The sequence below is a fragment of the Channa argus genome, chromosome 8 (genome assembly GCF_033026475.1).
Source record: "Channa argus isolate prfri chromosome 8, Channa argus male v1.0, whole genome shotgun sequence".
Taxonomy (NCBI): Eukaryota; Metazoa; Chordata; class Actinopteri; order Anabantiformes; family Channidae; genus Channa; species Channa argus.
In genome coordinates, this window is record NC_090204.1 from 27,774,336 (window position 1) to 27,789,338 (window position 15,003).

At 39.3% G+C, this 15,003-nt stretch overlaps 1 protein-coding gene across 3 annotated transcripts in view; it reads left to right on the top strand.

Moving 5' to 3' along the window:
• The window catches only part of hyi (hydroxypyruvate isomerase), a 237,436-nt gene that overhangs the window by 11,921 nt on the left and 210,512 nt on the right, over positions 1–15,003 (top strand). For 2 of the 3 annotated variants that reach the window (XM_067513385.1, XM_067513384.1), the window contains exons 7-8: positions 1,021–1,155; positions 1,254–2,372. The exons of the other annotated variant lie outside the window; for it this stretch is intronic. In XM_067513385.1, coding sequence (XP_067369486.1) covers positions 1,021–1,155; positions 1,254–1,309 — 191 coding nt within the window. In that variant the 3' untranslated portion in view covers positions 1,310–2,372. Of the gene's footprint in view, positions 1–1,020; positions 1,156–1,253; positions 2,373–15,003 lie in introns of those variants that run through there. 3 annotated transcript variants of the gene reach the window in all.

The window sequence follows — 15,003 nt, forward strand, 5'->3', positions numbered from 1 at the left end:
CTTCTAAATTCAGACTAAACTGAAAATATTCTATTTGGTCCTAAAAATCTCAGTAATGTGATGTCCAACCATTCGTTACTCTAGATGGCATGAATCTGGCCTCCAGTACTACTGCAAGGAACCTTGGAGTTATTTTTGACCAGGATTTGTCCTTTACCTCACATATAAAATAAATCTCTAGAACAGCCTTCTTCCACCTACGGAACATTGCCAAAATTAGGAGCATCCTGTCTCAAAGTGATGCCGAAAAACTGGTCCATGCATTTGTTACTTCTAGGTTGGACGACTTCCCTACTTTCAGGATGTTTTGTATTTCTCTGAGCTTCACATGATCTGATGTTGGGGTGAATGTGATGGGACATCCAGTCCTTGGGAGATTGGCTACTGTCTTGAATGTTTTCTACTTGTGAATAATCTGTAGAACCAAAACAGCTGCTTATCACCATGATGAGCAGCTGCCGACCTGCTCATCATCGTCATTTCTCTGGAGTTTAAATCCTGCATCATCTGTATGAGCAGCAGATCCCATGACTACTTTCACTACTTTGTGGGTAACAATATTAGCCGCCTACATGTTCACTTGAAGTAGCCTAGGTGTAAGGTAACGTCTAACCGACCGATCCTCATACGTAATCATCTATTGACATGCATTTCTACTCCTTTAAATATGTTTTCTATGTATATTTTTGTGTTTCATTTTTACTATAAAAAGTCTTGAAAGTAAATGGGTGAGTCCAGCAGTCCATTAGGTCCCCTGAGGCCTGCCTACTTCAACATCCATGGCTTCTCCTGATGGTAGACAGTCTGTTTTATTAGCAACTCTTAAGCAAACACATGGTCTTCTCTCGCCTGAAAATGCAGGTCTGTTATTGGTCAAACTTAGCTCTGCAAGGAAACTCCGTTGGTCAGTGAGGGTGAGGTATGATGCAAATAGTCTGTTGAGTCCAGCTGCTGGAGGTAAGAAAGATGAAAACCACAAATAGGCAGCAGTCTAATAAGAGATGTTGTGATGTTTCCCAGGTCATGTTCAAATTGCTCAGGTTCCAGGCAGGAATGAGCCCAACAGTGCTGGAGAGCTCAACTATAGCTACCTGTTCAACACACTGGAAAATCAAAACTACCAGGGATACATTGGGTGTGAATACAAGCCACTGGGTGAGTGATTGATCTTTGATCTCTCAATTTGATTAATTATGGAACCTAGGCAGGAAAAGCTCTATGTATGTTGATAATAATTTCTCTTTTCTCTTCAGGCTCCACACAGGAGGGTCTGGATTGGATCAAAGAGTACTGGACACGCAGCAATTGATGAGCGCCAACCACAAAACTATCAACCTCTTTCAATTATAGGGTCTTATACTTCTTATCTACCAAGAATAATTCATTTTCAAACGGATTCCAGTGGCCTTTTTTCCTGAATCATTTACAAATTGGACTGTCCAGAAACTCCCTGTGTGAGGCATGTGTTATTGAACTGTACTGTTTGATACAGGGAGGTGTTTCTTTCATTTAGCCTGACCTTTAATTGAAACGCAGCACAGAGGGATGTCTGCTGAGGAGTCTCACAAGCTCACAATGTTTAAAGACAAATACATTTTATACCAAAATATTGTGTTTAAAATCATTGTTTTCTCTATTGTTCATGCTAATTTGTCTGAGCTCCAAACAGTAAAACTACAGATCCTATTCTCCACAATAATCTTAGCTTTTTGCCATCTTTCTCAAGGGAAGTCCAGTCTTTGAACACATAAGTACCGTTAGTCTAGCTCATAGATACACTTGATAATGTACACTTTAGTGGGTAAATGTCAGATCCATCCATCATCTGTAACCGCTTATCCTGTTTAGGGTCACAGAGGGGCTGGAGTCTATCCCAGCTGTCATTTGGCAAGAGGCAGTGTCCACCCTGGACAGGTCTCCAGTCTATGTCAGGGCCAATAAAGAGACCTAAACAGGCCGACAACCATTCACACCTCAAAAATGAACCTAATATGTATGTCTTTGGACTGTGGGAGGAAACCCACAGACGGGCTACAAATGGCAAGCAGATTCAAACCGCAGACCCTCTTGGTGTGAGGCAGCAGTGCTAACCACTCCCCCACCGCACCCCCCTATATGATAAATTCAATACTTCAATTCAATACTTTTTAATGTATTTGTTTTTTTGTTTTTGTTTTTTTCCTGTCAGCTTTTTACATTTGGGAGAAATTTGAGTGCAAACCAAAGTAATCACTAACTGTAAAGGAATTCTTAATGGACTAGAAAAATCAATAGCATTTCCTGTCTGTTGTTTATTTTACCAAAATAAAAAAAATGACAAACATTTTAAAAATTACTTGTAAATAATAAGGTCAAATAAAATGTAAACTATCCTTTTGCCTTGAATTTAAGGTTTCATTAAACTGTACTCTCTTATGTTTTTACTAAATGGCCCAAAACACTGAAAAAGAAAGGATGTTGGGCAGATACTCATTAGAATGAATAATGAGTAAAAGATATATATATTTACTAGATACTAGATAGATAGCTGCAGTCAGGATATAATTGAAGTTCTTTATTAGTGCTCATTAAGAAGAGTCATTTCTGTCTTTCTGACTTGATGTTGCGAGTCCAACTTTAAAACTCTGGGCCTTGATTCATCAAAGTGAACTAAATCCAAAAACAAACCAAGCCAAAATCAAAGAAGTAGCAGCTATGTACGCTGACTGTTGCATCAGCTTACACCATCTCCATCTGGGCCAAATGTGACACTCGAACACACTGCATAGAGAGAAGGAGAGAAGCTAACGAAGACAAAATATGATCTCTTGCAAATTCCACTAAGTACTCTTGCTGCAGCTTCTTGGATTAGTTAGACGCTTTTTAGGAAGTTACTGGGATATTTGTACATAATATACATGGAACAGTTGGAGACAGTGCAGTGTTTATATTACAGTGCTAACTTGTACAGTTCACATTTTTCATGACGAGTACCCAGTGTGTGACAATGAGACTGAATTCTCTAACAATGCTGCTTTACTCCACAGTCCTTCATTTTCCATCCATGAGAAGCTCAAACAAGTTTTTTTGGTTTCATTCGAGTAACACTGTGGTCAAATCTCAGGCTGCTGAATGTCATTAATGTTTGTTGTGATGCATCAGACTGGCTTCGTGTCCCACAGTAAAGTGAGCTCTGATCTACCAGCTGCACTGTTTGAGAGTCAAACTCATCCCCCTGAACACGCTTTAGAAATCCGCAGCGCTGATGACATGTGGCTTGCTATTATGCAAATCATCAAAGTGAATATGACCCATTTTCTGACGTATAAAAAGCAATTTCTGTCACATTTCTCTCAGACTCAGGCACTTTCACTGTAAACCATCAGGAAGGTGTTTTTTTTTTTTTTTCTTTTTCCAAAAAGCTTCTGTGCAGAGCTGATGGAATGACAACAGTAGTTTGAGAATAAATAAACAGAAAGGCACTTCAGGGCAGGACATGGCAGTGGGGTTTCAGTGGGTAGCACGACTGACACTGAACGCAACATAAAAGCCTTCCCACTCTGCAATGCTGACATCTCTGCTGTCTCTCATTCATAAAGAACAGTGATGTAGCATGAAGAGCCAGCAAAATGCCTTCAGCAGACACAGGATGCAAGATCAGTCAGACCTCTTAATCAAGCCGTGGAATTTGAAACTTGGCAATTGTTGGATGCATCTGTCTCAAAAAAGAAAGATGGACAAATGCATTCAACTGTAAATGTCCTCAAAGTCAGGAAAAACCCGTTGCTGAAGATCTTCAACACCTGATCCCCCCCAAAAAACAACAGGGATCCAGATTTTGCACACCCTCAAATGCATCCTTATCATGTGGCACAGTGCACATACGATGCCTCACCCATGACACCAAGCATGTTGACAAGTATATTGAGGCTGGAGGTGTTTACTGAGCCTAATGTCTCACAGCTTAGACTTATAGTGAGTAAACGAAAGAATCATCCCTCTTGGATGTTTCACCCTTTATTTATTTATTTTCTTTACAAAAGAATTCTTTATTTATTTATTTATATAGTGCCAATTCACAACAAAGTCATCTCAAGGCACTTTACAGAAACAAATGTATTAGTTAATTATTGTAACCGTTTTCTAACTTGTAATAGGTGATTTTATAAAATTAACTACACAGTGCTGGATATGTCAGCACCAACAAACTGTAAACAAACAAAATGTAATAACTGTAATGTAATAACGATGTAATAATTTTGTGATTTATTGCCTGAAAACTATCCAAATTGTGAGGTTTGGCCGAAAAGTTACAACCCGCATTCACAACCATGTGTGCAGTCAACACTTCGGTGGTGGGAAAGGAAACTGCTTCATTACTTTCAGGGTTAGGATCAGTTTTGTGTGTTTCGTGGTTTTTATGATCATAGTTAAAAACAGGCCTAATTTAGAAAATGATGGAATTTGTTAATCAAAAGCTGGAAGGTACCATTTTAGATGAGTGTGGAGTGAGGATAGACAAAAAAAATTGTCGTGGATGGGGTCAGTGGGTAGTGCAGAGATAGTTGGAAATCAAAAAGGGCTGGGAACCACTGTACTAGGCAAGTTTGCATGGCCCAGCCCTCTCACTATCAGTAATGTGGGGTTCATCTCCATCTACAACCAGAAACTAATACGGAAAGCGCATCTTGCACAGCGCATCAGTTGACTACAGGCCTCGTCAGTGCTTGGCACAGATCATCACTAAAAGCGGCCACACACTTAATGAGTGTACTGCCAGTTATGAATCTGATTTGGTGGTGATGGTTGGGCCTAGTTGGTCCTGGCTCAGTCGGTGTGTGTGAGCTGTATAAAGATTCTAGTCTTTAGTCCTTAGTTCCAGCCACTACACATCGATAACACAACTGATCCAGACCTACTGTAAAGTTATTTTACCTTCATTTCCCTCTGTAGATTCTACACCCCCGTTGTCGTCACCTTTACATCCTTGATTTTGCGATTTTTTTTTTTATCTTTTGTTCTTTTAGGCACAAATCAAATAAGCTAAAAATTCAAAGTTCCTGGTTGCTGCCATATTTTTTTTTTTGGCACAAAAATACACGAGACACACGGTTCTTGCTCTTGGGAGAGTTGTGGTGTATGTCTATCACCAGAATGTCCAGTGGTTCCCATCGAGTCATTAAGTGTGTTGCCTCCAGTTTACTCAGTCGTCAGTAAGTGAGACTGTCAAGGGCTAGAAACCTGTGACACGTGTTAGCTGGCAACTTGCAACCAAGACAGCTGACAGTCGACAACTGACAGCTCATAAGCTCCGCAGGAAATATGTTTGAGCTGATACTCGGGGAAACTGCCACACAGGATTTACCTATTATCTGGGACAGAATGCCATGTTTAAACCCAAACACCCTCATATGCTGGGACCTTCACACCCAGCAGGGATCAACACTGTACTGGCTGGCAGGTCACACAAGCAAAGACTAAAACATTTTTACAGGGGTTATGAAGACCTGAGTCACTAACACAAGACGATAAGATGACTTTCTGATAGTCATGATCACCAAGGAATACGTGTACACACCAATATGTGTGCACGCAAGTCCCTTCCACAAAGGCACTGTGACCATCAGAGATTCACATGACTGTCTGAATGTCGGGCCCAGGGTGGAAGTGGAATTACTCAAGGCTTCAAGGACCATTACAACAAGACAAATACATGACAATCAAACTGGAAATGGGACCTGGTTAAGCATTGTATGTCGTCCTCCTTCAGGATAAACGTGGAACATATGAGCAGTTTCCAAAGACTACGGGCCTTGAAAAAACATTTTTTTAAATGGAAATGCACAGTAGGCTATGTTTAAAAACACCCAGCATTTATATGTTCATAGAGAAAATCACATAACTATATGATAATTATTTGACCATCTATTTATTGTTGACAGAAGGATGTATGTAATATCCAGCAATACACCTGTAGCTGGGACCACACCTGTGTTAACTGGGGAGCTGGAAAATGTGGATGGTAGAAGATCGTACCACTCAACATCTTTGCAGGACAGAACAGATTTTGCCCCTTCTCAGCTAATGTCCTCTTGTTCCATTGTTGTCCAATGTCCAAAATGCTGCACCATCTATCATGGCTTCCATCTCTTAACGGACTGGCACATATACCACAAATATGGCCCTGTTGGAACCATGTAGCTGAACACTGAGACATAAATGTATATTTTCTCCCTACAAGTAGATTTGCACAGGAAGAGACCTCGGCTGAAGGCACCTAGCAAAGCGGTGGGAGAGGTGAAGCCTGATTATAGTGAGACACGTCTCCTCTGAGAATGTCTGGGACATAGCGCACAGTCAGATACTGGGTTGGCACCTGGAAACAGCTTGCAACGAGTTACACTCGCACAATTGCACCTGTGCCTGCACACATTTTAATAATGCTCATTCATGAAGTGTTACCATGGCCTTATTCCATCCTATGTATAATATCACTCCATTTTCCTGTGTACAATGCAACAGGAGCCTGGCTGGTTTAGTCTGTGCTGCCATAAGCTAAAGACAAAGCCACTACTACTTCTACAGAGCATTTTAAAATGTAAGATTATCTCAGAAGCAATGTTCTATGGCAAATGAAGAGTAATAGTGGTGGAGGTAGAAGATGCAGTGGTGTTTAAATTATCCAATTTAAAAACACAGTGGGATGGTGAATGCTTGCTGCATTATTAACTGCCACTACTACTGTCCTGCCTGGCACAGAAAGCAGTGCAGTTTTTCAACCTTCTAACTTTAAAGCGAAACAGTGGAAGTCACAAGGTTGGCGCAGGTAACAGGCATCTCATGGCACAGATAGCAGCATCTGGACCGCATCTTCCTCCTGCTACGTTATCTTAAACCGAACGTGTGCCTTCCGAGGGTTAACTCTCTACAGTACTGAGAGAATGCTTGTGTGAGTTGGCAAGTATATAAATAAAGCATAAAATAGGAGAGATTAAAAACTATATAAATATACAAGTTTTAATATTTGTGAACTCCTTCTCCTGTGCTTGTCACAACAAACAAGATAGGGAAACACCCTGGGAAATGTTTGTACTAGTACGTCATTAAGATTACTGAAGTCTTTGTGTTCTGTTGTAGATACTGCTGGAACTTGTGAATTTCCCATTGGGATGGATAAAGTATCTATCTATTTTTACATATCAAGGGTATTTATTTCTCTCATTTCCAGGACCCATTTGCTTCCTTATCCAGCTTCCTCGGTAAAGTATCTTGAACTTTATATTTCAACAGTCCATTTGCTAAAATAAGATCACAGCTACCCAAGATGCACTGCGCCATTGCCCATTTTTAATTGTAAAAGTTCTGCACTTATATAGCGCTTTTCTACCTATTGGCACTCAAAGCACTTTACACTGGTTCTTATTCACCCATTCACACTCACAATCACACAATCATGCGCCTATTGGGGAGCCAACACTCACCAGGAGCAACTTAGTTGGGGTTCAGTTTCTTGCTCAAGGACACTTCGACATGTGGTGGATTGGTGGACAACTGCTGTATCTCCTGTGCCACAGTCGCAGTAAGTGTAAGTCTAAGTGACTGATTAGTGTTGAGGGATAATTGTTCCAGTTAGACACACAGTAGACGGCCTCGAGTACTTCTCTTTGGTTTCTCTGGCCAAAGGAGAACAACAGTGGCTATTTCACACTTTAAGCAATGTGACCAGAATGACAAATGATCTCTAAGAGGAACATCATCCCACTAGTGCCAACCAGGGCAGGTGGAACCATGGTTTGGTTATCTGGTGGTCGAATCATGTCAACTGGACTTCTTGGTTGGAAACATTTCGCTACTTTTTCAGGCAACTCCTTCAGTCTGAGGGACCCAGTTCTATCATCCAGAGTAGGTCTCACCCAGCCTGAGTAGGTGAGAACAGGGCGGAGTTATAGAGTAACGTAATGATTACAACCCTAAACACGCTCAATCCTCTAGGTGTGTGAGCTCCAGACAATATTAGGAGAATCCATTTACACATGCACCCCGACTTGACAAAGTCAGGATGATGTCAGAAATTCCCGTGCATGTCTGAAAGGGGCTTTAGACTGAAGAAGCTGCTTGGATAAGTAGCGAAACCTTTCAAACCACGAAGAAAAAAGTCCAGTTGACATGATTTAACTTTTGGATGAAAATAAAAGAAAAAACCTAAACTAAACAGAATTATAATTTGAAATATAAAAGAAATAAAACTTAGCTTTTTGTGGCTAACGTTAGCTAGTGTGCCATGGAAGTTTGTTAACTTATTGGATCGTCTCTTCTTGTGCTACTCTGTTCTAGTATTGAGACCTTGAGACCTGAACCACCATAAAGGCTCGAGACACCACTAGCCAGAAACTAGTACTTACTACTATTATGTCAACTTTTCTTCTTTCAAAAAGTCAGAAATCTAAATTATTTGTTTATATAGTCATTTATATATTAATGAGCATCATTTATTTACTGAACCAATCAATATTCACATATAACACAAAAGCCTGGATTATGTACCAGTAATACAAAGTCCATTTTGAATTATAGTAATTTAACATTACTAACAACTGCACTTAAAGACATTTACTTTAACATGTGCTTTGCCTTGGATGTGTGGACACGCAGTTACTGACATTTTGAATTTTTCTTTCACATACTATTTCAGGAAAAAACAAGTTTTCCTCTCTGGTCTCCCCCTTATAAATCCCTTTGAATGTCTTCTGCACCCTTGTTGATTAATCACCACATTGTTTACTTTGGCAAAATTCAATTTCAAGCCTTTTTTTAATAAATGCCTCTTTTCTCTCTTTCCCACCACATTCGACACCCTGCTGTGTGTAAAGCTACAGTCAACCTCTTATATCACTTTGTAGACATTTTGACAACAACACCAGAGGGAGACTAACACTGTGGCATGTCTGACATATTTCAAAACATCTTTCTCTGCCTTTGACACATGAAAGTGCACCAGTCCCCAAATCTGAAAATGGAACAGTCACAAGTGGGACACAATGAAAATAGGAAGAACCAGGGTCGAAAGCAGGAGATTAAGCTGTGAGTTGTTAGCACACAAAAATACACTGATCAGCCACAACATTAATACCACCTGGTGGTTTTAGGGTTGTGGCATTTGTTGTGTGTTAACAAGCTGAAATCCCTTAAAACTGTGTAACCTTACATTTCATGGTTCAGTAGGTAGCAGGAGGGAAGTGTCATATGTTCAATTTGTAGTAAAATGACATATCACCAACATGCAAACATCAATTTTATTCTTTTGACGTTATTATAATATTTGTGATTTTTAAGTGCTAAGCAAGAATTATGTTAATAGGCTTCAGTTTTCAAAAGAAATGACAGAAATCTTGCAAATGGAACCAGAGGTATCGAACCTCAGTCTTTGTGCATTTAAATGATCTGAAGATACAAAAACTGGAGGTGTAGATATTGAAAAAGCAGGAGGAACATTTTCCCAGTGAAAAACGCGCCAACACTGAAAGCTACATAAAACAGTCCCTTCAAATATTTACTCTTCATATTCCCAGCCAACATGGCCTCAGTTCAGTTTAATGTACAAAGCAGTAAAAGAATCAGACAGGGAGACACAGAGGAAGATAAGTCAATCAGCCGATCCTCGGGGACTTGAGATACAAGGTCTGGGAAATATTTTTGGAATTGGCTGCCATCACAGCTTCACTGTGATTGTCAGGAAGTGTTCAGCGAACACTAGTTTTGATGCATATTGATTTTATTTCATGAAAGCAAATGAGGGATTAACAGATATGGAACAAGGAAACAGTAACAAAACACTGACGTAGTCTTTCTTAGGGTTAATCAACCAACTGCATGAAAAGACCCAAAACACAATGTTTCCTAGTAACAAGCCTGATACTGTACATCTTCTTCCTCTGAGCTATAGAGGCTTCAATGTTGTTGTGAGTGAGTTACACTCTTACACTGCATGACATGCTCTTTTATTACCAGGAACTCCCTCACTTACACACACACACACAAACTGTGGGTAATTTTCATTTAGACACACATACACCATCCTGTTGTCCCAAATACTTACTGCAGCTCCGGCCCCATTTAACACAAATAGCACAGCAAGCAGTACTCTGGCCTTATTTTGTGACCTTGAAACGTGCTTTGCCAGGAGCAAAACAAAAACTTGGAGCAAATGTGCATCAATTTCCATCAAAGAAAATAAGGATTCAATGATTTTGTGATTACATACTCCTCAACCAGTAGATGTGTTCTTTGCTGTGATCAGACCCAAATTGAGCTTTTTCTCCGTAACACGGATGCTGTAACAGGTGAACAGCCCAGGCACCAGTTTCTGTATGTATCTTTGTCCATCTGAGCTGCTGAAGCTTGAGTCCTAGATGTCTTGGTGGCCTTCCTTGCGTAAGGACGGCCTGCTCTAGGCAGACGTATCTATGTGCCATGTTCCTTTCATTGAAGGAAAGATGATTTAAATGTTCAATGCAGACCAAACAATGACAGTACGTCGACTGTGTTTCACAAATGTTTAGATTTAGATTGTTAATCCTTCATTTAACACTCCTTTAATTACTTATTACTTTATACTTAAAGTATTTACTTTGTAGATAAACATGTACAAAAATGTACTATGTAGTATGATCGTAATTAGATTATGTAATAAATAATTGGTAGAAACACTTCCTCTATTACTCATCAGTTGAAGTTACAATTTATGTACACAGATTATGTTGGTGACCCTCCAAGTTCAATTATACACTATCTACAAATTAGAATAGTACTTTCCAATACCTTCGTGTAGTTGCATAGTTATTGCTCATGGCTACATCCATTGATGAAATGTTTAGTTATTTATTTCCCCTGTACTTCACATCACACATAGAATCAAATATTCCAAATGTAAAGAGCCACAGGAAGGTTCCTGTGGGTCATCGCACATGGGAATGGAAACAAAATGCATCAACATGCTGCAAGTGTCGTCACATTCTACACTAATAAAACAGCATGGTACTTCCTTTTGATAAAGAACAAGTAATAAAGTTAAGAGTGTGTGACCTTAATGCATAAAGTAACAATTTACTGCCTTCAAAAGTAATAATGTAACTCTGTATTGCTTTCAATGAACATTAAAAGACAAGTCACTTTTCGTAGACTGATAGTCAAGAACATTAAAGTTAACTGCACATTAGTTTTATGGTTTGAAAAAGACAGACAGCCTTTTATCCTACACACAAACTGTGGAAGCACGCTTGATTACCAACACTGATTAAACTATGCTGGGGCCAAACTTGGGGTGAAATATCGAATATGTATGAGTTAAGCCAAGTTCCTAAGTATGTATGACTCAGCAAGAGAAATGTGTCATTTCATTTTTTTAATCGGAAGCTAATCAGAGTCACTGGCTGAGGTGAAGTGTCGTACACATTCTGCACTTAAAAGTCTTTGATGAAGAAGTAATAATTGCAAATCATTAGAGGCACACATCCAATTGCAGGGGCTATTATTTAATGGTGGGTTTCTATCATCACTGTACTAATTAAGCATGAAAAACCCGACACCATCTGCCTCTGGCTGCAGATTTGTGCTACTGGGTGTTCGTGTCACTCTGAAACCACCCAGACAACAATCAATGCATTGACATGAAAAGGAGAACTGGTCATTTTTTAAATGATTGTAGTTTACAAACAAACTGTTTTAATAATTTTAGTGAGTAGCAGATAATATGATCACATAATGTTTCTGTTTGCCTGAGCCATAAGCTGTCAGAAATGAATCACAGGCAGATCTGAACAGCAGTTTAAACACATGGATTCGATTCTGCTACTTTGAAAGAAAAATCACGTGTGTTTGCCTGGTTAGTCACGCTGCACCATCGGACTACAAGCCGGAGTAAACCCCTCCGTGCACAGGATTATTCTTTTATTGTGTGTCATTAGTAAGCCTATACCAAAATACTGCATTTACAGATATATTTACGTGATATGTAAATGTCCCATTGATATATGATATGACAAATGATATGTAAATGTAATATGTATGTAAATATAATTGAGTTGTGTTATGACTTGAGTCATTACGTGTCTTATTGTTATGATGTCTTTTTCTCCTCCTCCTGTGTTTTTGTGTGGGTGTGTCTGAGGGGGTGGGGTTGAGCCACAGGTGGTCGTCACGGATTGGGCCATTCGAACTCATTGTCGCCACCTGATTGGACAGGATGGAGCGTCTTCCTCCATTTATACCAAGATGTCAGCAGTCCCAACCAGCCCAGCATTGTGTACGCGACTCTCGACTGGACTCACAGAGAGCTCCGAACTTTGTTTTTTGGCTTTGATATTTCTGTAAATAATATAAATATAACTCACTGTACATATTGAGCAGCAGGTAGCCCCAGTAGGAGTGAGAAGCCCTTTTGGTTGTTCCTACCTTTGCTCCTGTTTTGGGTGAGGAGTTCATGACATCCTGTCATTAGTTTTGTATTTATTTGGTTTCTTAGGTCAGACAGGGATGGTGTTAGAGTTTTTGGTTGTTGTTTTGTTCACTGCTCACGTCCGAAGTGAATAAAGTAGCTACCGTTTACAAAGCTTGGGAATGGAAGCGGTGGTGGGGCACATCGTGTTATGTCTAGGTTCCCCTAGACCAGCGGCACCTGTGTAATTATTTTTCTAAATACGGCCCTAATGGTTACCAAACAATTAAGATAGGATGTGCATCCATCCATGATCTTGACCCATTAAAAATTGTACAAACATGAGAATGAAATGAGACCAGTCCAGCCGCCCTTCCACATGAGAAACTGTGACATTTAAATTGTTTTTATGCCATAAGATTTAAACCCTCAGAGGAATAAGCACACATTATGTGTGGATTCAGCTGAGCCCTTACCTGGTAGATGACTGTCTGGCCCATGGGAATACAGGAACACTCATCATCAACTCATAATGTAATACAACGATAGTAGATTAACTTTATAATATTCTGTTATTTAATAATGCAAAGTTAATAATGGAAAAAGTTATAAAATTTTATGCAAATGATTACAGCTCAACAGTATTTTATGTTAAGAGGTAATAACTTGACACATATTGAAACACATATCTGAAACAAATGCAAATTGAATGCTTTAAGGACCAGTCTGTGGAATATTTTATACAACCCCAAAACAATTGTGTAAAAGGTGAATAAAAACACAATGCAATGATTTGCAATTTTCAAACCATATTTTATTCATAATAGAAGATAAACAACATATCAGATGTTGAAAAAGAGACGTTTTAACATTTCATAGAAAATATTAGCACATTTTGAATTTGATAGCAGCAACACATTTTTAAAAACTTGAAAGAGGGTCAACAAAAGCCTGGAGCTGTAATTGCTGCAAATAAAAAAAGAAATGGAGGAGCATTTGGAAACTAATTAGGTTAATTGGGAACAGGGCAGTAACGTGAGCATTTCATAGAGGCAGAGCCTCTTGAATGTAAAGAAGGCAGAGGATCACTAATCTGTGACAAACTGCACCAAAGAATTGTGGAACAATTTCAGAAATATGTTCCTCAATGTAAGATTTTGAAGATCCTAGAATCTACAGTATATAATATCATCAAAAGATTCAGAGAATCAGGAGGAATCTCTGTGCACAAGGGACAAGGCTGAAGATCAAGGCCTGATTCTCTACTGGACATCACTGCATGGACTCAGGAACACTTCCAGAAATCACTGTCTGTGAGCACAGTTCACTGTAAAATCCACAAATGTAAGTTAAAACTGTATCATGCAACGAAGAAGCCACACGTGAACACGATCCAGAAATGCCACCGTGTTCTCTGGGCCAAACTATATTTAAAATGGTCAGAGTAAAAAAGGAAAACTCTTCTGTGCTCAGATGAATCAAAATTTTAAATAGTTTTTGGGAAACATTGACGCCATGTCCTGTGGACTAAAGAGGACAGAGCTTCTTATAAACAGACAAACAGCTCAAAATCCTGCATCTCTGATGGTGTGGGGGGGCATTAGTGTCTATGGTGTGGGCAGCTTACTCTACATACAGTATCTGGAAAGGCAGCATCAATGCTGAACAGTACATACACAGTACATAGAGGTTCTAATTCAACTCAATTCAATTCAACTTTATTTATATAGCGTCATCTCAAGGCACTTTACAGAATAAAGTGCAACATATGCTCCCATCCAGACAACGTCTTTTTCAGTGAAGGCCTTCCATATTTTAGCAGGACAATGCTAAATCACAACCAAATGGCTTCACAGGAGAAGAGTCCAGGTGCTGAACTGACCTGCCTGCAGTCCAGACCTTTCACCAATAGAAAACATTTGGCACATTATAAAACAAAAAAAACAGCAACAAAGGCCCAGAACTGTTGAGCAGCTAGAATCCTGCATCAGACATTTCTCTTCTAACACTCCAGCAACTGGTCTCTTCACTTCCCAGACGATTACAGACAGTTGTTAAAAGAAGTGGGGACACAGTGCTACACAATGGGAAACATCACCCTGTTCCAACTTTTTTAAGATGTGTTGTGGGTTGATGAGATTTGCAATTCGCATTCTGTTTTTACTTACATTTACAAGTCCTTCCAACTTTTTTGGAATCAGGGTTGTAGAAAAAATCAATTGCAATATTTTTTTCCATCTCAGTCCATATTGAGAATAGTTTTATAATTGAAGATATTACCCTCTACTTGCTGACAAACCCTTCTTTTTAAACCTTGTTTTTGCATGTGTGGTTTTCTAAATTACTGTCGCTGCTTGTTATACTGGTGCTGGTTGTGTTTGCTCGGTTAGTTGCTTCAGGTTTTTGACAAAACGTACAAATCACTGATATATGATTTGGATCTGATTTTCCAAATGGCAAAGGATGCTCTCTTTCCCCTCAAACTCTTTCAAGGTTTACCTTGAAACTTAACCTTCTACTCTCGTCCTGTCTGTAGGCTTGTTTTAATAGCATGCATTCAAATACATGATTGCGCATATGAAAAATTACAA